This window comes from Staurois parvus, unplaced genomic scaffold (genome assembly GCF_062004578.1).
Source record: "Staurois parvus isolate SC_StPar_1 unplaced genomic scaffold, SC_StPar_1.0 ptg000001l, whole genome shotgun sequence".
NCBI classification, from domain to species: Eukaryota; Metazoa; Chordata; class Amphibia; order Anura; family Ranidae; genus Staurois; species Staurois parvus.
In genome coordinates this window covers 888,588-913,736 of record NW_028317797.1, presented here as the reverse complement: position 1 = coordinate 913,736, position 25,149 = coordinate 888,588, and the positions used below count along the sequence as shown (strand labels likewise).

At 40.1% G+C, this 25,149-nt stretch overlaps 1 protein-coding gene across 1 annotated transcript in view; it reads right to left on the bottom strand.

The window, feature by feature from the left end:
* The window catches only part of SLC1A4 (solute carrier family 1 member 4), a 69,850-nt gene that overhangs the window by 31,426 nt on the left and 13,275 nt on the right, over positions 1 to 25,149 (bottom strand). Inside the window, exon 2 of the mRNA XM_089669433.1 lies at positions 2,757 to 2,799. Coding sequence (XP_089525559.1) covers positions 2,757 to 2,799 — 43 coding nt within the window. The remainder of the gene's footprint in view (positions 1 to 2,756; positions 2,800 to 25,149) is intronic.

Genomic DNA, 25,149 nt, shown 5'->3' with positions numbered 1-25,149 from the left:
GCTGCTGTGGCTGGACAGGGCTAGGCAGTGCACTCAGCGGTACTTCCACTTGGGTCAGTGTGTCCAGAGATGAATGATCAGAATGCAAACTTGTGTTCTTGGCATTCATCTATACTGCAGGAAAGTATAAGGACAGGTAAGTGCACTCCCAGCCCTGCCCAGCAGCAGAAGTTGTAAGCCTTTAGTTTACCAGGCTACTAGCAGTGGGGACCTGTGCCCTCCAGGGACTTGGGCCCTATAGCCTCTGCCAGTGGCTAAACGCTAAGCCCCATCTACTCAGTGTGCATGGACTCTTAAAGCAGAGTTCCGGCCATTTAATTATTTTTTTTCTAAAGGCACCCACATGAGAGTGGCAGCTTATGCAATGCAAGTTGAGATCACCTGTACTTGTAATTATAAAAAATAAAATTACTTACTGCACCCTCATATTGTGAAAGATGTCATCTTAAGTGTGGGCACCTGAAGCCCGCTAAGACATTCTTCCGGGAAATTGTACAGCTGGCTACCCAGCATGCACTTCCCGTTCTTGCGCCTGCACAGCATGAACAAGGTGTGGCACTTTCTTGCGCCTGCACAGTGTGAAGAAGGCGTGATCTCGCACCTGCGCACTGTGAAGAAATCCCTGCAAGCACGTCACTTCTGGTCTCATAACAAGGCAATATTTTGGTATTAGGACTGCTGGGATAGATGTCGCCGATATCCCAGAAGCCCTAGGTAATACCTGATGTTGTTATCTCCTAGGCGGCCAGGACAGGAAGTGGAGACAGAAATGATCAATAAAAGGTATTTAGGAAAAAAAATATACATATACATATATATATTACCAAAACGGACTGTGAAAAGGGAGACCATTGACTTTCAGGGGAGAAAAAAAAAAAAGGCTGGAACTCTGCTTTAAGATGACAACATAGTGCCTTAGCTGCTCTGAAATCCTATGCAGTGTTGTCACCCCTGCCTGAGTTCTGCCCTGCTGGACTACAGAACACATTACCCTCTCCACAACATGATAGAGTTGTTCTGTAGTATAGAAGGGTAAAGCTCAAGCAGGGCTGACAGCACTAACTGGGATTTCAGTGCAGCAGAGGCAGAATTGTGACCTCAAACAAGAAGTCATTAGCTCACTAAATTTTTGACAGGATCAGTGGGTACTTTTCTATATTTGTAGCTTTTTAAAAGTTTTGCAAATATTTGCTAAATATGTTTTTTTTCCAGTTTTGCCAGATATACTTTAACCAAGTATCTTTTACTTTACTGAGGAAGGCCACTGGAGGGCTGCAAGTTGAGTCCCAATGGTTAAATGGTCTAATGTATATGTACACCGGAATATAGTTTACTAAACTATCTAATCATGCGAGGCCCCATGATAATCTCATAATCTCCAAGTCTTAACTTTTGTCTCTGTTCTATCCAGCATTTTGCGGATCGCTGCACTAAAGATTTAGATATAACAACAGAACCTATTCCACTATGGCACAGCCCCCTCTACCCCGAGATGAAAGCAATCCTTTCAGTTCAATATCTCTTGTCTGGCAAGCAGCATGGCTAAGCTTTTTTTTCTATTGCTTCTCAAAAGGGCACAACATGTTTATACATCCACAGCAATTAACTGTAGGAGCAGAGGGAAGTAACCATATGATTTTCAGATTTACATCAATGGCCATGATATTTTTCTAAGATATTTATCCCTTATTTTGAGTTCCGTCCTTTTTTGTGCTTGGCAAAAGAATAGATACTAAAGCTAAATGTTAATGATAGCCAAGTGCTGTATTATAAGTAACCAGTACATTAAAAGCAAACCTGTTAAATCCAAAAACATTTTTATGTTTAAAGAGCCTGCAGACATGAGTAAATGTTCCCCTGATCCAGCCCATCACAATAGGATGAGGTGGAGATTTTAAATCTCTTGATTTTTATGTTGACATTTCCTGGTATGTTTTTTATGGAACAAACTCATTGGACAGAATGAATTTTCCTTGCCAATTGCTGTGAACTTTCCATAAGAGAAGCCAGAAATCAGTTGCTATCTCCACCAAAGCACAAAACCTGTTGCATATGTGAATGGTTGTACAGTAACATTTAATGAGAATGATCTTCAGCAGGCAGATCAGGGATTGCTGCTTGCCCATCTAGTGTCTGTAGGCACTTTCAGGATGGCAATAGATGACCTAGTTATTACTATCAATGCTCCTGATTTGAGTATCCCTTGGGATACAGAGACTATCTGTCACCTTCCTAGAGGATGATAATAAGTAAGATAATGACCAGAAAGGAATATATGATGAAAGCCTAACAAGATAGTTTGAGTCCAGAATAGATTTTATTTGTCCAGAAACATTCTGTGCAAATCAGACAAGTTTTGGTGGACTACAAAGAACTCTAAACTGATTTAAGCAAATTCTTGGACAGTGTAAATGGCTCCATGAACCTTCTCCAGTAACTGGTTTGCCAATGCCAGTCTACTGAGATACAGCCTTTAAGAGAACCATTTACACTGTCCAGAATTTTCTCAAACCAGTTTTGTTTAGGTCTCTGATAAAAGGGGCACCGAAATGCATGGACTCTGTAATGAACATTTTTGCACAAATAAAATATTTTGTGGACATACTACTTTGCTGGTACTCTAGTTCTATATGTCTTTCTTGGTAAATAACATGACAGGTGCCAGAACATAACATATTTATTTAGGGGACAGGTATATACCCCATCTGTTATGTTTTGATTGTCTAAATTGCAATACATTTTATATCACAACTTACCGATCTAAAGGCTGCAGCAACAAGGTTTGCTGGCATCAGGTTTCTGTAAATAAAAGAAGGAACATTTGTTTGTTTTTTTACTAACATGATGTTATTAAGCCAAGTCAAACATTATGTAAGTCAGAACATAGTCTCATTGAACTGTTTACGACTTGAGGATAATGAAAAATATTAATCTTTTTTACTTTTAGCATAAAGCTTTTGTAACTTTGTACATATAGCAAGCTAACTTTTAAGGTTCCAGTTCTGAGATCTGTCAAAGGAAGGTCAAGACTCGATCCCCCTACCTCAGATACCACATTTGGACTTAACCAGATAATCAAACCTGCTCTTGAATTCTTCACAGGAACAGAAGATAAATGTAAGAAGGAAAGATGGAAAATTGTGCTAGGCCTAACACTAACTGCTACAATAATGGTCCTGAGGGTAGGAAAGGTTCTTCAGTCAACAAATCTCATTAATGCAGCATAGTGAAGTACAAGTTTGGGTTGTAATCCTGAACTCCACAAAATGCTAAAATTGGGTTTTTGTGTGTAGTTGGCCTTTATAGTGAACCTGTCACGAACCAGGACAAAGCAAACAGAGCATATAATAGGAGAATACAAAAGTTGAGGTCAACTGTGAAAACCACATGTCAAAACCATCAATAGAGCCATATATACTGTACAGTATATGCAAGCTGAAGTAATGTGTAAGCTTTAAATTATCTTCTAAAAGCTAACATTTTTGATGTTTTAAATAGAATAGACAAAGGTTTGATCCTTTCTAAGGATTATATTCTTTTCTTTGTCTTCTCTTAACTTGTTAGGTTTTGGACCTGAAGTGAGAAGACCATTCCAAAAAACAACATTTTGGTAGTGCAGAGCAGGGTTGGAACCTCCTTTAATAAGGAAGACATGTGCCTAGTAAGGTTTTTGCACAGATATAAGTCTAGAAGCATTCCTCGACATAGCTGTCGCTAGTTAGGTCTATAAAGACTACCCCACCAGCCCTTAAACTTTTTGTGTATATAGGAGGAGCCTCTGCATGCCTTGACGTCACGCCACCGGATCAGGAGGTCCGGTGGCCATGATATTTACCCACTGGTCAGTGCATTCAAGAGCTCATTCACATTATATTTGTATAGGTTACTATCACCCTGTACGCTTACTGTTTACCATAATGATTTATACCTAAATAAATACATTTTACATTACTACACCGTGAGCGTTTTCATCCCTATTACCTGGCACTGAGCCTCCACATCTCAGCCCAGCTTTCCAGGAGTCCACCCAGGCTGGAGGATTTGGGATATAGGTCCAGACCATCATCCCTGGCAGCCGTCACCCCATTAACCACCAGAGGATACCTTTATCATCAGGCTGTACCTTCACGGGACCTCCGGCTACATGGAATTTCTATGTGCACATTAAATTGCACTTCCGGTGAGTGGGCAATTTTTCTACACCTTCATGTTAGGATGCTGGAATATACCCATTTGGATTGAAGTCATATATACTCCATCACTGGAATATACCTATTTGGACTGATATCTTATTACCTCGGACTGTTTACCATTCAGTTTATAGGACCTTTTCTACTTTTTGTCATATTTTGTCATATTTATGACAGTGTGTTTTATCTGTATAGCGCTGCACACACCATTTTTATGTTATATTCCTAGAAAGGTTTTGTGGTTCCTTTTTGTTCATTAGCAGCTTTATATGGTGCGCTCGCTAACTCACACATTTATGTGTGTGAGTTAGGAATGTCGCAGGTGGGTCATAGGAGCTATAAAGCCCCCCAAGGGAGCCAGGGCCTCCCCTCGGACTGTTTACCATTCAGTTTATAGGACCTTTTCTACTTTTTGTCATATTTTGTCATATTTATGACAGTGTGTTTTATCTGTATAGCGCTGCACACACCATTTTTATGTTATATTCCTAGAAAGGTTTTGTGGTTCCTTTTTGTTCATTAGCAGCTTTATATGGTGCGCTCGCTAACTCACACATTTATGTGTGTGAGTTAGGAATGTCGCAGGTGGGTCATAGGAGCTATAAAACCCCCAAGGGAGCCAGGGCCTCCCTGTCCAAAGAACCTGCAAATTGTAACACCTCAGAAGAGATAAGGCAAGCTTTCCCAGGAGCTGAAAGATATTCCAACCTAATAAACCTAACTCAGCGTATGTGACAGAATCAGATAACCACTTTTCAAAATCAGTTTTACCCCTATGTCTTATATATATATATGAATATGAGAGACTTACATAAAAACCTGACATATCGTCAGATTGGCCACGAGAAGGTGAACAGTTTGGTAGGTGATTCGCATGGTCTCGCATACATAGGAAAGCCGAAAAATAGTTCTTGTGAACCGTGCAGTGTATAATTTCATAATTCATATCTAATCAATCCTCAGACATGTCTGCCTAATAATCTACCTGCAGGTGTAATGTCACTTGTGCATAGGAAAGTTATGGGCCAAAATATGAGTTACGGGAGATTTTGGCTCTAGTTGAGGTATCCGCCCATACCTACACGCCCTAAACGGGATATTGGTCCTTGACTTCAGAGACACCACCTGCTGGGGACTACAAAATAGGCTGTCAGACCTAAGAGTGTAAGTTGAAGACGTCTCCCATTTTAACATCAATATCACCTGGGGAGACCCGTGCCCTTTTGCTCTGAAACTTGAATCTGCTAACCCAGGACTTTGGCAAGTACCTTAACCCTTTCACCTCCCTCTGATATCTTTTTGCTGTGCTGTTAGTCTCTGTGTATTTATATATATACAGTATCTTAGTTACATCTTTTTCTGTAAATATTTTTATTGCACCCATTTTTTTTTTTTTTTTTCCTTACCAACTGATTTATTTTGTATTTCAATGATTTTTATTAATTTTAAACAGTATAAAACAGAGGCAACAAAACACCCCACGCAGGGGCTATCAATTGCACCGATAGAAAATGTATAATAGAGCAGACAACGCTCTAATTCCAATAAGGCAAAACGTATGCCCACGTAGGGGCTATCAATGGCACATAGGTTACAATAACATCAGTGAAACTCAGATTATCGCAACTAAAGACAGCTGTCCACTGTCACATCAAAACAAACAGAAAAGGAAAGAAGAAAAGCAGAGAAGAAAGAAAGAGAAAAAACAAAAACAAAAACACACACCAGAGAGCAAGGGTCCATGAGCGCCAATACAAAACTCCATCACCTCCCTACACTGGCCGGGGGGAGCGTGGGAAAGGCATATTGCAACCACGGTTCCCATATTTTCAAAAATTTATGTTGAGAGTCATTGCATATACTCGACATCTGTTCATTGAGCATCATAGTAGTCATACGATCCCGCACCCCCTGAAAAAGTACAAACGGACTCTTCCAGGCCTGGCCAATTGTCCTAGTGGCCGATAAAAACAAATAGGAAGCCAATCGCTGCTGACGAGCCAAGAGGCCCGGTATGGGGCAATGAAGCAAAGCATACCGAGCATCCCGGCATATGGAGAGATGAAACAAAGTGAAAAGGAGGCCAAACACACGAGACCAAAAACGAACCAACCTCGGGCATGACCACCAGATATGCAGTACATCGCCACGATTGCCACAACCCCGAAAACATCGATCACTACAGGCAGGGTTAGCCTGGGCCAAACGAGCCGGCACCCAATACCAACGAAACAATACCTTATAGGCTGCTTCCAGCGTGGTCGTATTAAACGAACATTTAGCTATGAGTGACCAGGCTTTATTCCAGTCCTCCGGATCCACAGCCACTCCCAGGTCGCGTTCCCACTGAACTACATATGAAAGAGAAGTGTATTGCACCCATTTTGACCTTTTAGTAATAAATCTTTCCTTCTGAAAGTGTTGAACTGTTTCTATAGCGCTTTATTGCAATTTACGAATTCCTGCCTCTAAGGAAAACGCTACTGTGTTTGTTTAACTCTCTGCATAATCGGCCTGCGCTGACCGTATTATGCAGACGATTATCTCAACCATTATAGTGTTTTAGCTGATATTGCCGAGTTTCCTTTTTCTCTGTACAAAAAGGAGGCAGTGTGAAGGGTTAATTGCGTAATTACCCTGACCCAGTAACAATCGCTCAGGCTGCCAGTACCTCGATGGTGGTCCAATTAGCTGGAAAATCGTGCAGGGTGCAGCTGGGTGTGGCATTGTTACGCACGTAACATTGCGGTTTTGGATCGGCTAGTCATTCACTCACGAGTTTGGTGAGAAGGTCTGGGGTCTGACGTCGCGATCGTGACAACAGGTGCTTAGCTTTTTACAAAGAAAGTACTTTATATTTGTTTCATGTCAATTCCCATGGCATAACTTAAAAAAAATATTTAAAAATGACAGTTTACTATTTTTTTTGATGCTCTATTCTGGACCCTCCAGCAGGGAAAATGCTAAGTAGTGTTCTTTGTTTATGAGAGGGCTATGGAGCTGTGTTTGCCATAATTAACCTTATCTGTACTATGCAGGAAGATCTCCATTATCAATTGTAACTCGTTTTTAACACTCTTCTAACAAAGGGTCAAAGATGTGAAAGCTGGACTTCTTGCATTGTATGTTAATGAGCACAGACCTGGGACAGACTCATTCTAACATTGTTCATAAAAATTGTGTTCTGACAGCTGGACTGCCCCTCACCCCGCCAGAACATGCAGGTCATCGGATTCCAATCAGCTGCTGGCTTTTCAGCATGAACAGGAGCCAGGCGCTGTGTAGTTTTGTGATAGAAATAATACACCTTGTATGGAGGTGTGTCTTTAATAAGTCATATGGTAAAACAATAATAAATAACCAGCCTGTGGCTTTAGGAAGCCAGGTTCCAAGATGGACGGCCCGTCCGCTCAGAGGGAAGCAGTGGAGTAGAATGCCTGTCAGTGCAGGGACCACGTTTACCCGACGTCCCAGCGTCCTGGATGACGTCACCACGATGTGGAGAGACAGAGGGGGGGAACTCTTGCTGGAGCCGCAGCTTTAGAAGGAAGAGGCCGGTTGCTGGGACAACATGTTTCGCGCGCATGCGCTTTGTCAAGTCTGTGAAAAGTCCAGCAATCGGCCATTTTATAGGAGACCTGCACGGCAGAAGGGGCCGGCTTAACAACCAAGGGGATAATCAAAGGGATAATCAAGAGCAGACGGCTCGTCTCACAACAGGATCAGATTGCAATTGAAATATGAAAACACATTATAAGGACAGGAACAAAGTGTGATTAAAACCTAAATATGACCATATTAAAAACCTTTTGGGCTTAATTGTGTCAAAATAGCATGTGCAAGATTATCAACCTTTTGGATCTATAAATTTGGATCTATGGTACCGAATGGCCTTAATGAGGACCTTGAAGTACATAGTATCATCTAAGTGGTAACTTAGGGTTCTCCATATATTTTATAATAAAACACACATCACTATTATTACATGATTATTATCTTTGATATTTTATACATTATTTTTCATATTTTATATATATAATACCACTCTGTTTATTCGGTCCATAAGAGTAATTACTGAAATGTATTTATAATTTTTTTTTTTTCCTGTTTATTACCACATGTATATATGTGTATATATATATATATATATATATATATATATTTTTTTTTTTTTTTTTTTTTTTTTTTTTTAATGTATATGTATATATATATATGTGTGTATATTTTATTTTTTCATTATATTGTTTTATTATATATACCTATGCAAGTTTGTTTTATAAAATATGTATGTAGTTTTATTATATTTATGAATATTATTAGCACCAATATAATGATAATTTTCCTATTCACTATTATAGATATGAATAGGATTATTGACAATCTTTCCCACCATTCCTGTGTTTTATTGCTGTCAGCAATGTTTTTGAGATGTGAACTCATCCAGCTGGCTAATGAAGCTTCATTAAGCAGCCTCCCCCCCCCCCCCCCATTTTTTTTTTTTTTTTTTTCCCCTTGATAATCTTGCACATGCCATTTTGACACAATTAAGCCCAAAAGGTTTTTAATATGGTCATATTTAGGTTTTAATCACACTTTGTTCCTGTCCTTATAATGTGTTTTCATATTTCAATTGCAATCTGATCCTGTTGTGAGACGAGCCGTCTGCTCTTGATTATCCCTTTGATTATCCCCTTGGTTGTTAAGCCGGCCCCTTCTGCCGTGCAGGTCTCCTATAAAATGGCCGATTGCTGGACTTTTCACAGACTTGACAAAGCGCATGCGCGTGAAACATGTTGTCCCAGCAACCGGCCTCTTCCTTCTAAAGCTGCGGCTCCAGCAAGAGTTCCCCCCCTCTGTCTCTCCACATCGTGGTGACGTCATCCAGGACGCTGGGACGTCGGGTAAACGTGGTCCCTGCACTGACAGGCATTCTACTCCACTGTTTCCCTCTGAGCGGACGGGCCGTCCATCTTGGAACCTGGCTTCCTAAAGCCACAGGCTGGTTATTTATTATTGTTTTACCATATGACTTATTAAAGACACACCTCCATACAAGGTGTATTATTTCTATCACAAAACTACACAGCGCCTGGCTCCTGTTCATACCTCCCACAAACCGATGTGTTTTTACCATGGCAGCAGTGAGTTTTTTCCCCACCAATCATAGTTGACATATACCATTCACTTATTTCCTTTGGGACACATCTGTGCGCTTTTATCCAGACCTGGCTTTTCAGCATGCCTGTTCGACATAAATAAGACATTAGGCCGGCTTCTGTCAGACAGGCTGCTGAACACACGGGAACAATTTGTAGAACAGGCCGATACTAGCCAATATTTATGAATGGGAACGCAAAAAGATATAGTTGGGTTTTCTCAAATGTGACTTGAAAAGTGGAAATACACTTTAAAGTAATTTTAAAGGCAGATAAAAAAAATAACAGACATGTCACTTACCTGCAGGACCACTGCTCTGATCTGCCTTTTCTCGGGTCCCAGCTGCCACTATGGGGGCACCCGAGCAGACTCGATCCTGAGCCAATGCCCTATCTGTCCATTCACACACAGAGCACAGCTCGGCCCCACCACCTGCTCTCTCCTCATTGGATAACTGGCTGTGATTGACAATGGCTCCCACTGCTGTCTCGGCTAATGAGGGAAAGACCCGAGAAAGCCGAGGCTCTTGTGCACATTGTTGGATTGGGATCTGGTAAGTAATAGGGGAGATTGGGGGGGGGTCTGCTGCATACTGAATTTTTTTTACTTTCATGCATAGAATGCATGAAGGTAAAAAACCTTGAACCTTTAGAACCACTTTAAAGCTCGTATATGCATACTTTCTGAGTCCCTATGCTTTTTGCAGTCTAAATTAGTTCATCCCTATGGGAAATGCAGATGCAGGATTGGTAAAAAGTGGCGGCTAAACCTTGTTAACCTTAATGGAAAACACAACTGAGTGTAGCAAGACACAGACACACAGTAGTGCCCTAATACATGAACTCTCCCTTTTCATGGCCTGGCAACCTAAGCAAACTGTGCCCAGTTCAGTAAGTAAAAATGTAAGTTTCTTTATCAATATGCCTGAATAAATGTGTCTTATCTGATAAATGTCTGTGTAAAAATGGAGTGCACCTATAATTACGTATCAGTACCTGTATTTCAGGATTATGTTTAATCAAGCTGCAGCTCAGGGCAAGGTGACCCAAAATGATAATCTCTGACAAATACCTTTCATTAGGTTCAACTAACAAATAAAATGAGACATCTTTACCAATGGAGGTAAAAGGTTATGGAGGAAGAATTCAGGACTGATATAGCAGCCAATGTGGTATCAAGAAGCACATTGTGGCCAGTGTCCGCAAGGCTAAATTCACCAAAGCAGAACACATGCAGCATTTTCATTACCTTCGTATTATTTGATTTTGATTTTTACATACAAAAAATTATCTTTTATTAAGGGCATTATTACATAGATCAGCTACATTTATAATATGTACATTATATTATCACTTTTTATGTATTTTCTCCGTAAGTGTTGGTTTAGGAAGATGATCATAAACGTATTTCTCCTTAACATATCACTAGCTTCTGGCTGGCAATAATTCAATAATTGTGAGTTTAAACAAGGTGTCTATTGAGAAGAGTATTGAGAAGAGTATGAAAAGGAGACTTTTTTTTCTAGTAGTGTACAGTAAATGCACAATTCCCGGAATAAAATATAAATTCAATAGCAGTTATATTGAATGGTTTGTGAATTGAGCATCTACTTGTGGGCAGGGCCAGTCAATTGGTACCCAAGATAGAATAAAGGTACACAGAGAGCAAAGAAGGTGGCACAGTAATTATTTTGCTAAGTAGAAGTAACAAGTAACGTGTCAGACAGCAGCAAGATGCTCACTTAACAATTCCAACAATAAGGCAATGGAGCCTAGATATCACAGGCAACTCAGGTACAATAGCTCTTAAAAATGTTGGTGGTATGTTATCACAGTCTCTGCACTTGAGAGGACACGCTGATAGCCTAACATTACTGGAGCAGCATCTGGTAAAGGGGGTAGCTGATAGGCAGAACAGCTGTGCAGGAACCTTTAGTAAACTGATAAGAAGGTGCTTGTCCCAACTCTCTAGAGTTCCAAGATAGTGCAGCCAGGCATGGTATCCCTGTACTATCCCTACTCAACTTGAACCTCTCCCTAGTGCTAAAAACTCTGTCCCTAGCCAGTGGGGATCCAGATTCCTGTCCGAAATTTATCCACTTCTTAAATGGCAGCGGAGGTCAGCCAGGGCAGCAGCGTACAATTAGACCGCTGCTCTGGTGATGCAGATCTTCAGAGGAACAAAGCTCCTCTCCACCACCATTCCCATCTGCACAAGAGAACAGCGCCATCCTAAAACTGGGAGGATAAACAGCACATGAGGACATAATGAATTCAAAAAATTTAGGCAATGGTTCTGAGCTTCGGCAAGAGCCTCTGAACAACAAAGTTGTTGACTGTACTAATCCAAATTATCACCTGAAATCCCTTTAGCGATACAGCATTAGCTGGTCTCTAAATCTGTTATAGATCTTGACATTTACAATATTAGCATGGTGATTGTGTGGCTAATTAGCAGCCCTCAAAATGTTATCAGACTAGGAAGCTGACATGTTATGTTATCAGACTAGGAAGATACTTCCATGTGCTTGGCAGCACCTCTTTTTATTGGGAAGGTAGACTGTGCTGCAGACAAGAATGGAGAGCAGGACGCTACACTGCAGGAACTGAAAGAGTTTACTTCATCTGTGTGGCAGATTAAAGTGACAAAAAACTCTGGTTAGAAAAAAAGAGCTTTCCTAACTCAAATAAAACCTTTTATTGCTCTCAGCATCCTCCAAATTCCTTTTTTTTGCCACCATGATTTAACTTCCTGTTAGAGGGTGGCAATATTTGTGGCAATGTTTGTTCTCCATGGTCCCGCTGCATGTAGAAATATAGCCACCCTCTGTTGATCTCAGGATGGACTATTTTACAGATACAAGAGTATATACCCTCACAAAATGGGATTTTAAGGTCAACAGAAAGAGAAATGCCTTGCCTCGTTTGAATCGTTTCCCTTAAAGTCCCATATTTCGAGGGTATATATGCTTGTGTCTATACAATATAGAGGGATGGAGGCATACTTGGAAACAAGTAAGATCCCTATTAGATTCACTATCAGGATCTCTTATGGACTATAGGATTTGTAGTGTGCTTAGGATAGTACACACCCTAACTGTATAAAATCATTTCTTACTGTGTTTTATAAAGTAGACTACATGATGATTAAGTAGTGGTTGTATTTGGATTTTTTTTTTCTTATGAAAAAGGATATGGTGTAGTCACCAATGTTAATTTTGACATAACATTTTGATTTAGTTTTTTGTAATTCTCCCCTTCCCAAACTCTTAACTCATTGCATTGACCCATGCAACATCCATCAGCACGTGAACTTAAGACGACTCCTATAAATTTTTGACTCGGTGGTATCGAACTCCCTCACGCTTGGCTCAGATCTATGCAGCCACTGACGTGTGCTGCTGGAGGGGTTGCGGACAAAGGGGCACCTTCCTCTGTATATGCTGGTTCTGCCCTAAGGTCAAGGCATTTTGGGACTTGATTTTCTCACTCTCAGGCCCATCATTTGCTCTACATTATCTTTTTCATGGCTCTCCCTCTTCCATTAAGTCCTATAAAAACAGTGTCATCCAGCATTTGCTGAACGCGACAAAATCCCTAATCCCTAGATTTTGGAAGCAAGTCATCGGCCTTCCTTGGCTGATTGGAAGAGGGAGGTGAATAGGATCATGGAGGCAGAATGTTGGGTGCATATGGTAAAACACCAACAAGAGAAGTTTCAGGATGTCTGCAGGGCGTGGATGTTCTATTATGATCAAACTCCAGATGCATAACTGTAAAGTTTTCTCCTGGAACTGAGGGCTACCCTTTTGACACCTCTTACCTCGTTTAATTGCTCCCATACATGTCATCATTGCACCTAACCCTCCCCTACCCCTTGGTTTTTTACTTGTTATGGTTTTCTTAAGAAATGCTCCTTTTTCTTCCTCTTTATTGCTGCGTGGCTGGGTGCTGTTTTGTAAGGGTTTTTTTCCAGTATCGATACATACGCTGTATGGGTTTTTTTTGCCTTTGTCTGCGAATGACTTTTTATGTAATTTTTCTATATGAATGTATTTTGTCAACCCATGCACTCCTTTTGTAATGCTGTACAGTGTGGACACTTCATTTCTATTGTCTTGTCTCTTTCCTTTTGAAAATTAACAAACTTTGCTCATACAAAAAATGTTGATTTAGTTTTAGCCAATCTTTTGACTAAAATGCCATTTTAGTTTTAGTCGTATTGTAGTCATCTGAATTATTTTAGTTTTAGTAGTATTTTAGTCAACTAAAATCTAATGAGTTTAGTTAAATTGTAATGCATTATTTAAGAATTTCTCTAGAATTTAAAAACTCGTTATGTACTCCTGGAGTAAACAAAATCTAATAATATGTTTAATAATATGTTATTATTTATGGTATTAAGGTATGAACAAACTATGCAGACACAGATTTGCCATTATGTAACATCTTTATAATATTATTATTATTATTATGTAAAATGTTCCTTCTTCACATTTTCGTTCTGTTTTCATTGGTTGTTTTTCGTCATAGTTTTCATCAATTGATGTAAATTCTGAAAACATGCCCCACCGACGTAAGCTATGACGAAAATATTTTTATCGACGAAATTAACACTGTTAGTCACTTTAAAGCAACCTATACAATTCAAACTAAAGCTGTCCATACACACTTAAAGTGAAGCTCCACCCAAAAGGGGACGTTCTGCTTTAAGACTTTTTTCTCTGCTCCCCGGTACACCTTTGGATCCCACTTCTGGTGCGATCGCCAAAGGCAATCAGAAGCATAAGTTGTCCTCCCCCTCCCTCCCCGTAGACTTCTGGGACACGTGACAGGTCCCAGAACACTATGGGACCATTCACAAGGCACATCACTACTCGTGCATGCACAGTGGGCACCCAGCTGTGAAGCTGCAAGCTGTCACCCGGCTGAAGATGCTGATGCCGGGGAGAGAAGACGGTTGGTGAAACCAGCAGTGGTGAGGACACCGCTGGACCAAGGGACAGGTAAGTGGCTGTATTTTAAAAGTCAGCAGCTACAGTTTTTGTAGTTGCTGACTTATTTTTTCTTAATTCAACTGGAACTCTGCTTTAAGTTTCTCTCATCCAGCCCAGCAGGGTGAAAAAGAGAAATCATTTGATTCCCCATCAATGCTAAACAGCATAGATGGATGAATATTTCGCTGCCAAACAATGCTTGCAACTGATTGGCTGCAGTCACTGGTTGACTGGTGATTTTCCACCTGACTCCTTTAAAATTTTCAGACACAATTTTTTTTGTTAATGTAACTTTTTATGCATTATTGCAGCTTTGACTACACAGATATATTCAAATGCACATATTTTAATGTGATTTTTAGGTGTTTTATTAATCTGAGAGTGAGGAATTAGGCTTTTAAAGTGATTATGTTGCTAATAAAAGGATTAAAAAGGTCTGGCCTGTGAAGAAAAGGTTTAAAACATACGTACCTGTTTTCCATGAGTTGTTGATCTTTGCACTGTTGCCCAATCTAACTTGCTGAAGAGTCTTTTGACACTTCTGTATGTGACAACAGGTTACAATAGTGACATAAAAGGCAGCAGACGGAACCATGGCATGTAGAGGGGGCTAGATATTGAAACATACTCAAAAGTGTGTCGGATGTCAGAGGTAGTTCACCCACAGTCGCTCTTAATATTTTCTTTATAGGCTGGGCTTATTTATCTAGAATCATTTAAAACCATATAAACAAAAAGGGGAAAGGCTTTTTTTTGCTGTATAAGTCAAGACTTTTCCACCATTACTTTTCCGTATGGTTATATAAGTTCCATGTGATTGCTCAGAATGTTTTTTTTTTTTTAATTGTCAATTAAGTATCCATTTTTGCATTTATTTTATTTTCAGAAAATAATTATACAGCAGGAAAGTCCACCTGAGCCTTTTATTATTTCAGAATGAGATGAGAGCATTATTTGCTGTCAGGCCCTAAACACTAGAGCGTTCCTTGCAGACTTCCCCTCTGTAAACTACATGGAAACTGCATTCATTTAATTGAATGCTGAACAACAAACCGCAACTCACATGGTCCTTAGAAGCAGTATAGGTTGCCTGTTTGTTACTGCTTCCTACTATTGCTTTTACATTTTTTGTAAAGCAAACCTCAACTTGAAAACAAATGGTCTACCAATATTACATAACAATGAAGTACCAGTTACAGGCAGAGAATACCCCACACTGCTTCTACCTAATGCTTTCTAGGAGCGGTTGAACATCCACTCAGATCTTAGAATGTATCACAATGATCCTCCGTGTGTTACCCAATATTCTACAAGTCCGTGGACCCCAATACGAGGGTGCTTCTGTCACTCCTTAAGCCTACAAATATATTTCATTCTAACCAATTAAAACTAATATATTTGCCCAAAACAACCAATCTCCGAGTAGGAGACTAGAGTGTTACAGATTTTGGCCAAATACAAAAGTGGTCCTAAGTTACTAAAATGTCTATTGGAAACATGGTTGAAAACAGTCCGGGTGCTCCCTGAGAAAGTCTTAAATGTAATTATTTTAAATGTATTTAATGAGGCTAAATGCTGATAATCTATTCATTTAATAAATGTAATAGCTAGGGGAAGCTCTATTTGACATTATGTATTATGTATTGACATTATGTATTAACAGTGTTCCTCCTTTTTTAAGCTTTAATGGTAGTGCTAACTTATTTTATCCATGTCTTAGTCTAGCTCCATGTAAATCAATACAATTAGAAATTGTACCAGTAGGTTGAATTTACTGGATGCAAGGAGAGTTTTAGAAATGCCTATTGCTATGTATAGGGCAGCACAGTGGCTAAGTGTTTAGCACTTCTGCCTGGCAGCACTAGAGTCGTTAGTTTTTATCCCAACCACGGGACTACCTGCACAGAGTTTACATGTTCTCCCTGTGCCTGGGTGGGTTTCCTCCGGGTACTCTGGTTTCCTTCCTCACTCCAAAGACATGCTGGTAGGTTAATTGACTCCTGTCTAAATTGGCCCTAGTTTGTGCGCGAGTTAGAAACCATAGATTGTAAGCTCCTTGAGGGCAGGGACTGATGTGAATGTATAATACAAATGTAAAGTGCTACATAAAATGATGGTACTATAAAATTACCTGAAATAAATAAGCAAAATTACTAACATACAATAAAGAGTTGCTAACAAGAAGCATGTCATTCATAAAATAATCCAAGAAAACAGAACATTCAGGTGGTATGTTTTTTTTCTGCTTAGAATATTTTTTTATGTTAGAGAATAATAGATTCTTCATTTGTTCTGTGTCAGAAGTGTACTGCTTTCTTTGGTGCAGTAAAGCGCTCAGCATTCAGCAGCCGTATTTTGAAAGACTATTCATACAGTAGCAGTGTGCTTTCTAGAGAACAAAGAGCTGAAATTCAGGGCACCTGGCAAAGTTCCTATTCTTTGAAAGGCTCTCCTTCACTAGCCTGGCTCTTTCTCAGTTCTCACTCTGTAGCACCGTGCAGCAATTTAAATCCGACTCCCATTACATTTCCTCCATTCAAAGACACACATACCGGTATTTCCTTAAATATTCCTACCGTGATAGTATAAGGATGCAGGTTGTAGACATAATACCGTGCGACTCTACTATTAAATAACATCAGCCTGGATAGGTTTATCTGTTTGCCAAATCTTTTTTTGGCCTTTATAATAATTTCAACATCAACAACTCTAAATCCAACCCCATTAAACCCATTCAAACAATCTGAGTATCATTTGGTATTAAAGCAGTTCGGAGTTACCCATGAGAGATATAATTAGCAGGGTGTGCACTTATTCTATCTTTTCATTCCCCAACACACAAAAGCATGCTAACACCAACTAAAAAGACAGAGAAGTACAGAGTTGCCTGCTTTCTCTCTTATATTTGACTCCATATTAACATTCATACTGAACTGCCCATCAAAAGTGACAGGATTTGGGACACATTGTACGACTGCAGGGGTGCTTACAAATGTCACCTTATAAATATTAATTTAAAAAATAGTTGCTTCCACTTCTTACAGTTTTTTTCCAATCTGTTCACTTGCTGGACAGCTTGGCCTGCATGTAAATTGTGGACAGCCCTGCGAGAGGTTTTGCCAGAAATGGATTTTCAAGGGAAGGAGGCTGGAGTTTGATTTTGGTAAGTTAGGTAGATTGTTCCTATTTCCTTTTACCCTTCTTTTGTATGAGGCTGACTCTAAATTAATGTGAAACTCTAACCCAAATATTTTTCTACATTTTGGATAACTCATGTGAAGGTGCACTTAGGTCTACTGTATATTTATTTATGTATTACAGGTACTTAATGCAGAACTTTAAATGTATATTGTACATTCACATCAGTCTCTGCCCTCAAGGATCTTACAATCTAAGATCCCTATCTCACATACATATACATACTGCGTATAGGGAGGCCATTCTGAATAACCGTTATCACAATGTTGTGGTGGGGTGTCTGCCTTAGAGTTCACATTGTCCACTTTCAAATAGAACGTAAAAAAAAAAAAATCCATAAACCCCCTCTACTGTTATTCCCAGAAGGAAGTGGAGGAAAAACTTAAAGTAGGATGGGGAGGCTAAATGAAACTGGACTTTTTTGTCTGCATAATTCTCTTTTTTCTATTGTTTATTATTCAAGTGGGCAGTGTCCTTCAAATCAATATAAGAGGGTTAGAATGGCCCTGGTTGTGAGAGCTTACAATCTAATAGTATGCAATATGCAATGTGTAATATATATTGAAAGGTTTTGGTGTGAATGGAGAATGTACAGTATATACTAGTGTTATTCTGTATTCTATCAGTCTCCTGTTATTGCTGGACTTTTGCACAGTATGATAATTCTGATACTCCTTCATTCACACCTCTACGTTTTAGTGTGCATGTTGGAATGCAACACAACTGAAGCACCCTCTAGTGTAGATATTTAGTGTAGCTAGAGGCTTGCTAGAATCCTGGGTGTGAGTCTGAAGGTTATTTCAGGTCAGGCTGGAGGGCTATACAGTTCAGTCCTCTGGTATCTGCTCTAGAAGCTTGGAGAAACTTCTAGGAGTCAGTAAGCGGGGGAGAGGAGGAGCTGATCTGCATATTTATGGGTGTCTGGCAATGTGGCCAACTGGCCCATATATATGACAGAGCCTGGCCAGCAGGGGACTAGGCTGGAAGATGAGTGGCTGAGGTGTTGCTGTGTAGCCTGGGAGGGGGCCCCAGAGAAGGGTTCTGCTTCTAGTCTGGAGGTTGGAGGAAGGAGGAAAGAAGAAGATCCACTGCCCTGCAGTTCACCCAGGAAGAACAGCCTGCATAGCCTGGAAAAGAACCAGCCCAGCGGAAGGCCTGAAAGCAGTTCTATCCACAGCTGTAAGACAAGGACAGTTTGAGTAGGTACATACCCCCCAGGGCCTATAAGGGAGAAGTCTGCAAGTTGCAAGTTCTTGGCAAGCCTTTAGGGAACAGTCTAATACTTACCCAATCCCTTGTCCTGGGATCAGATACTCTAACCAGGTGGGCTGGTATTTCGTTCACTAAGGTGACCAACCAAGAGCTCTTACAAGTTGTCACTTTGCTGAAAATCCATTCAGGGGACACCAAATTCCTAGGAGGGGATTACTTTCCTAGAGTCTGTTAGGTTTCCAGCTGGAACACAGTTAAATGTGTCATTTTGCAGTGTGCTAGAGAAGGAAGCTGTCCTCATTTTGTTATCATTCAATAAAATTGTGATTTCCTTAATGCCTTTTTCCTATCCAAGCTGGATTCCCTAATAAATCCCAAAACCAAGCCGATAGACTGTTTCTTATGTCTGGAAAATGAATGTTGCCTGGCTGTGCCAGAAATAAGGTGGACCCAAAGCCAGCGTCTCTCAAGGGGATAACACTACACAACAAATTGGAACAACATTGGAGCAAGTTAGCCTTAAGGGCAGTTCACACCATGTGCACTAATTGTGTTTTTCCCGCATCAGATTAACGTAGGTTGCTGCAAGGGCACATAGTAAACAATGGTGTTCCCCTGACTTCCCTGTCAAGATCGACAGAACCACTATCAACCCATCCCCGCATGCCAGGGTGCAAGTTGTAATCCTGGACTCTGAACTTTCCTTTTGACGCCACATCCAATCACTGTCCAAAGCTTGCCGCCTCAACCTCTGCAACATCTCTAAAATACACCCCTTCCTAACCAAAGACATCACAAAGCTCCTAGTCCACTCCCTGCCCATCTCTCACCTCGACTACTGCAACTCCCTACTCATTGACTTACCATTAATTAGGTTATCCCCACTTCAGTCTGTCATGACGCTCCTACCAGACTCATCCATCTTACCAGCCTTTTATGCAGGCCATAGATGGGGAGAAAAACTGCAGATTTTTCTTTTAAAAAACGAAAAATCGGTTGTTCAAGTGGCCGACGTTACCATCAATGGTAAAAAAAATCGGCCGATTTTCTACCCGTCTAGAGCCGGCAAAAAGTGTCCCTGCAGAGAGCTCTGCTATTTCTTTGACAGTTCTCTGACAGTTCCTTGACATTTATAGAAGTTGCAACAATGTATCTATTTGTTTCCATTTAGGATACAGATGTTTTTATTCGGAAACAAATAGATACAATGTTTCAACTGCTGTAAATGTGAAGGAACTGTCAGAGAACTGTCAGAAATAGCGGAGCTCTCTGCAGAGACACTTTATGCTGGACTGGAATTCTTCTTATTTTCATCCTACTTCTTCTTCTTCTTCTTCTTCTTCTTCATCCTCATCCTCTTCTTCTTCTTCTTCTTCATCCTCATCCTCTTCTTCTTCTTCTTCATCATCCTCATCCTCTTCTTCTTCTTCTTCATCCTCATCCTCTTCTTCTTCATCATCCTCATCCTCTTCTTCTTCTTCATCCTCATCCTCTTCTTCTTCATCTTCTTCTTCTTCTGCATCCTCATCCTATTCTTCTTCTTCATCATCATCCTCATCCTCTTCTTCTTCATCATCATCCTCATCCTCCTCTTCTTCTTCTTCATCCTCATCCTCTTCTTCTTCTTCATCATCATCATCCTCATCCTCTTCTTCTTCATCATCCTCATCCTCCTCATCCTCTTCTTCTTCATCATCATCCTCATCCTCCTCTTCTTCTTCTTCTTCTTCATCCTCATCCTCTTCTTCTTCTTCATCCTCATCCTCTTCTTCTTCTTCTTCTTCTTCATCCTCATCCTCTTCTTCTTCTTCTTCTTCTTCTTCATCCTCATCCTCTTCTTCTTCATCATCCTCATCCTCTTCTTCATCATCCTCATCCTCTTCTTCATCATCATCCTCTTCTTCTTCCTCATCCTCTTCTTCTTCCTCATCCTCCTCTTCTTCTTCTTCTTCTTCATCCTCATCCTCTTCTTCATCCTCATCCTCTTCTTCTTCATCCTCTTCTTCCTCTTCTTCTTCTTCATCCTCTTCTTCATCGTCTTCCTCTTCTTCTTTTTGTCTTCCTCTTGCAGGTCACTGCTCATGCGCAGATTTTTTATCGGTAAAAAATCGGCCGATTGGCAAAATCGGCCGATTTTTTTCCAACTTTACCGAAAAACAAAAACGGCCAAAATACCGAAAAACGGCCGACCAAATCGCCCACTAACGATCCGAAAATCGGCCGAGTTTATTTTCGCCCGAAAAATCGGCCGATTTTCGACCCGTCTATGGCCTGCATTAGTGTCTGCTACCCCACGCTGCCAGTTCCTTTATTGGCTGTCACTCACTTTTTTCTTTGTATATATTGTTGGTTATGTGCTTATACTTTCTCCACCCAGCTCATCCCCTTTTGTACCATTTTCCTTACGTTTTTGTGTCACTTTACCCTTGCTTTTGGATTATAGACTCCAATGTGCAGGGACCTCTGATCCTTCTTGTATTGAACTATATTGTAACTATGCTTTTTCCTTCCATTTTGTACCAAAAACAGCAAAAACTTAAAAGGAAACTCAAAACTGCCCTTTATTTGGAGGGACTTTCCTTCTTTTGGAACCATCTTTCCTTGGTCCCAAAAGAAGGAAAGTCCCTCCAAAATAAAGGCTGGCAGTTTGGAGCTATGGCTAAATCTGAGCTTGACTTACTATGCTTTTTTGCCTGTGAAGATGTTTATGTTGTTAATGGTTGAATTATGTGTCAGCCATTCTTATATATCTGTGACAAAAATAACGTAAGTATGTTGTAAATACCCCAGCACATGTCATGCTGCATCCTACGCTAACTTTGGTACTAGAGAGTTTAGAGGAATCTGTCACCAAGACAAGAGCACTTGGACATGCAGTGAATCAAAGGTTAGATAAAGTAACAAGTTTCTGCTGAAGCTGACAATGTCCAGAGTCAAGAGTGCAATGTAATAAAAAATTAACTTGTGGTACAAACATGCTGAAATACTATTTTTAGTACCCGGTCCAACAATAGTACAGCACAACCAATGAGCACTGATTCTCTGCTGGTTTATGCAGATTCCTAGAGAATAAAATAAAATTCATCAAAACTGATTAAATTCCACTGCTGATTACTCTGCACTGGCAGGGACATTTATGCATCCTTTCAGTCTGCTGGTCACACGTAACTAATTCACTTTAAATATAACTAAGAGCAAAACTTTTTTTTTTTTCAGTTTTAATAGAGGGGAAATGGATTAGAACACTGCCAGTTTTTATCCTGTCTGCGTCCCTATTAGGGAGATTCACCCTCTCTATTAGTCCTGTTTACCATTATCATTGAAAATAAAAGGAAATCCCAAATTTTGGGTTGTTCCCAGAAAAGTAATAGAGGGGGAAACTTCCAATGGGGACACTAGTTCGGGTGACCTGAGATTCCCTTAATTTCCCTTGTTTAGCTATGGGACAGGAAACGAAGGGGAATCTCCGCAATGGGACACAGATGATGAAAAAGAAAAAATCTGACAGTGGTTATTATAATCCTCCCTTACTCTATCCAAAATGGGAAAAAAAGTTTTGCCTATAGTTCTACTTTAAAGTGGAACTAGGGTTCTGTTTTTTAGACATACTGTCCATGTGAAACAATTCAACTTTTTTTCCTTTTGGATATAGTAAGCCCTGGTTCACAATGCTGTGACTTCAGGTGCAACATGCAATTTTTACAAATCGTACCTGAAGTTGCATCTAATGTATTTCTATGGCACTGTCTCAATAAGAACGATTTCAAGCAGCACAATTTGAAAAATAGTTCCTGCATTACTTTTTCTCTACGTAATTGCAATTTTACTCTCATGGATTATAAGGTAAATGGCACTGAAATCGCACCTGTGTCTATATAAGCACTACTTTGAAGTCGTGCTTTAAATTGGACCAAATTGCACCACTTTGAAATCGCATTGGGTGTAAACTAGGGCCAAGGGAGGGTAATAACCCATCATTTTTTTTTTTTTGCCATCTGCATCCCATTGAGGAGATTTATCCTCACTTCCTGTCCCATAACCAAAATGGGAAGTGACAGAAAATCCCTGCAAATTAAAGGAATCCACTTGAGCCCCTCAGATAACCGGTACTAGTGTCCCCATTGGTTCCTGCTCAGGGGGCAACCCAAAATGTGGAATATTCTTTTAATTTCAATGATAATGGTAAACAGGAAAAATAGAGAGGGTGAATCTCCGTAACAGGGACACAGTCAGCAATAAAAACCTATTAGGCTTTCTAATCCATCTCCACTCTATCCAAAACAAAAAAAAAGTTATACTTCAAAGCATATCTATGGCCAAGATGTAATGGCACTATATTAATAATTTCCACATTGTATTTACATTTTTTCTAGCCTACTCTTATTAGTCTCAATGATGCTGAAGTTTGTAAACTTACATTGTGAAGATCCTCACACATTTACTTCCCAGAACTCTGTGATAGGTATTTACTATGCCCTGTGAGCACTGCCTCCTAAACCACAGAGGTGCCAAGAGGAGAAGTTTTAGGAGGCAGAGTTAGTACAGGAATCACTGCACACAGACAGCATGGCACTATGGGATATGTAGTCCTTAGAAATGGAAAGTAAACAACAGAGGAAAATCCAGGAATTTTATAAAAGAGACAACCAGTAGACAGGCAACACTAACAACAAGAAAGGAGATTTTTCAAGTAGCCTTATATTGGATTGTCAAAAATAACTACTGTTTGTGTCGTCTTTACAATGCTGAATATAAATGGAAGTGTATGCGGTGACCATAGAACTCCTATACTGACATACTGCTGGCCATACACTGGTAAATTTTTGTACAGTGGTTTGTACAAAAAAATTCATTTGTGCACATTATTATTACAGATGACATCTGTGAATAAACACGTAGGGCAGAGCCACGCACACATGCTACCACACATGCCACACATGCGCGATTGGCCGATGGCCATTTTGGATGCTGGAAAGACTTGCTCTAGTGTTTGTACATGCTGACTTGTGCCTCAATATTACTTGAATACATTTTGGATCTTTGATGGTTTTACACTATGTGGTGCAATTTTTCATTGCATGCATAATACTACAAGCTCCCGTTTTAATTAACTTGTCTTGGAGTGATTGGAGACGTTATATCTAGTGAGAGCGATCTGGGAGGATTATCTATTATGACCTTGGGTGGCCAGAGGAGGAGTATAATTGTCCATTTTCCTTTATTTCATCAACAATAGTTTATAGAGCACAGGCTGACCAATCTTAGCAAGGGGTCACAAACCTTCTGGTAAGCCTTGCATGGGAGTGGATGGTGTCACATTTGTTATCTTTGGACGTCTTCTGATCTCATCATGGCAAATGGGGACTGATCTAATCTGATTTCACCATATGATTATTTAATTTATGAACACTTTTGTGATTATTTATAATTTTTCACATTTTATCATTATTATGATTTTTGTATGAAAGGAATCTTAAGCGCTGCACTTTATTTGAACACTTTATATGAGATGCCTGGTATCAAGGTATAGTATACAGCTGCTATATACTGGTTGTTCTTCTCTGAGCACAGATTGTGGGTTATACCAAGACATCCATCAGATTGCCAGACAGAGAAGAGTGATTTGTCACTCCAGAGAACGTCTCCAATGCTATAGAGTCCAGTGGCGGCGTGCTTTACACCACTGCTTCCGACGCTTTGCATTGCACTTGGTGATGTAAGGCTTGGATGCAGCTGCTTGGCCATGGAAACCCATTCCATGAAGCTCTCTATGCACTGTTGTTGTGCTAATATGAAGGCCAGATGAAGTTTGGAGGTCTTTAGCTATTGACCCTGCAGACAGTTGGCGACTCCTGCTCACTGTGACCTAGTAGCCCTGAGTTGCTGTTGTTCCCAGTTGCTTCCACTTTGTTATAATACTACTAATAGTTGTCCGTGGAATATTTAATAGGGAGAAAATTTCACGGATGGACGTATTGCACAGATGGCAACCTATCATGGTACCACACTTGAATTCACTGAGCTCCTGAGAGCGACCCTCTCTTTCACAAATGTTTGTAGAAGCTGTCTGCATGCCTACGTGCTTGATTTTATACACCTGAGGCCATGGAGGTGATTGGAACACCTGAATTCAATGATTTAGAGGAGTGTCCCAATACTTTTGGCAATATGGTGTATTTTCACCCAATAACAACTGAAAAAGCATATTTATCAGTATCAGAAGATTTATTCAGCTAACAACAGTATCATATATCCATAGTATATTCTTGTGTAGAGGACTAAAGAGGAAGAGACCTGAGTATGACTTTCCTTTAGAGAGCTATACAAGGATCATAGCTCCCGTGCACATGCGCAGATCAGCCATTCTAATAGTCAGAACCCAGGAGAAAGACCAAG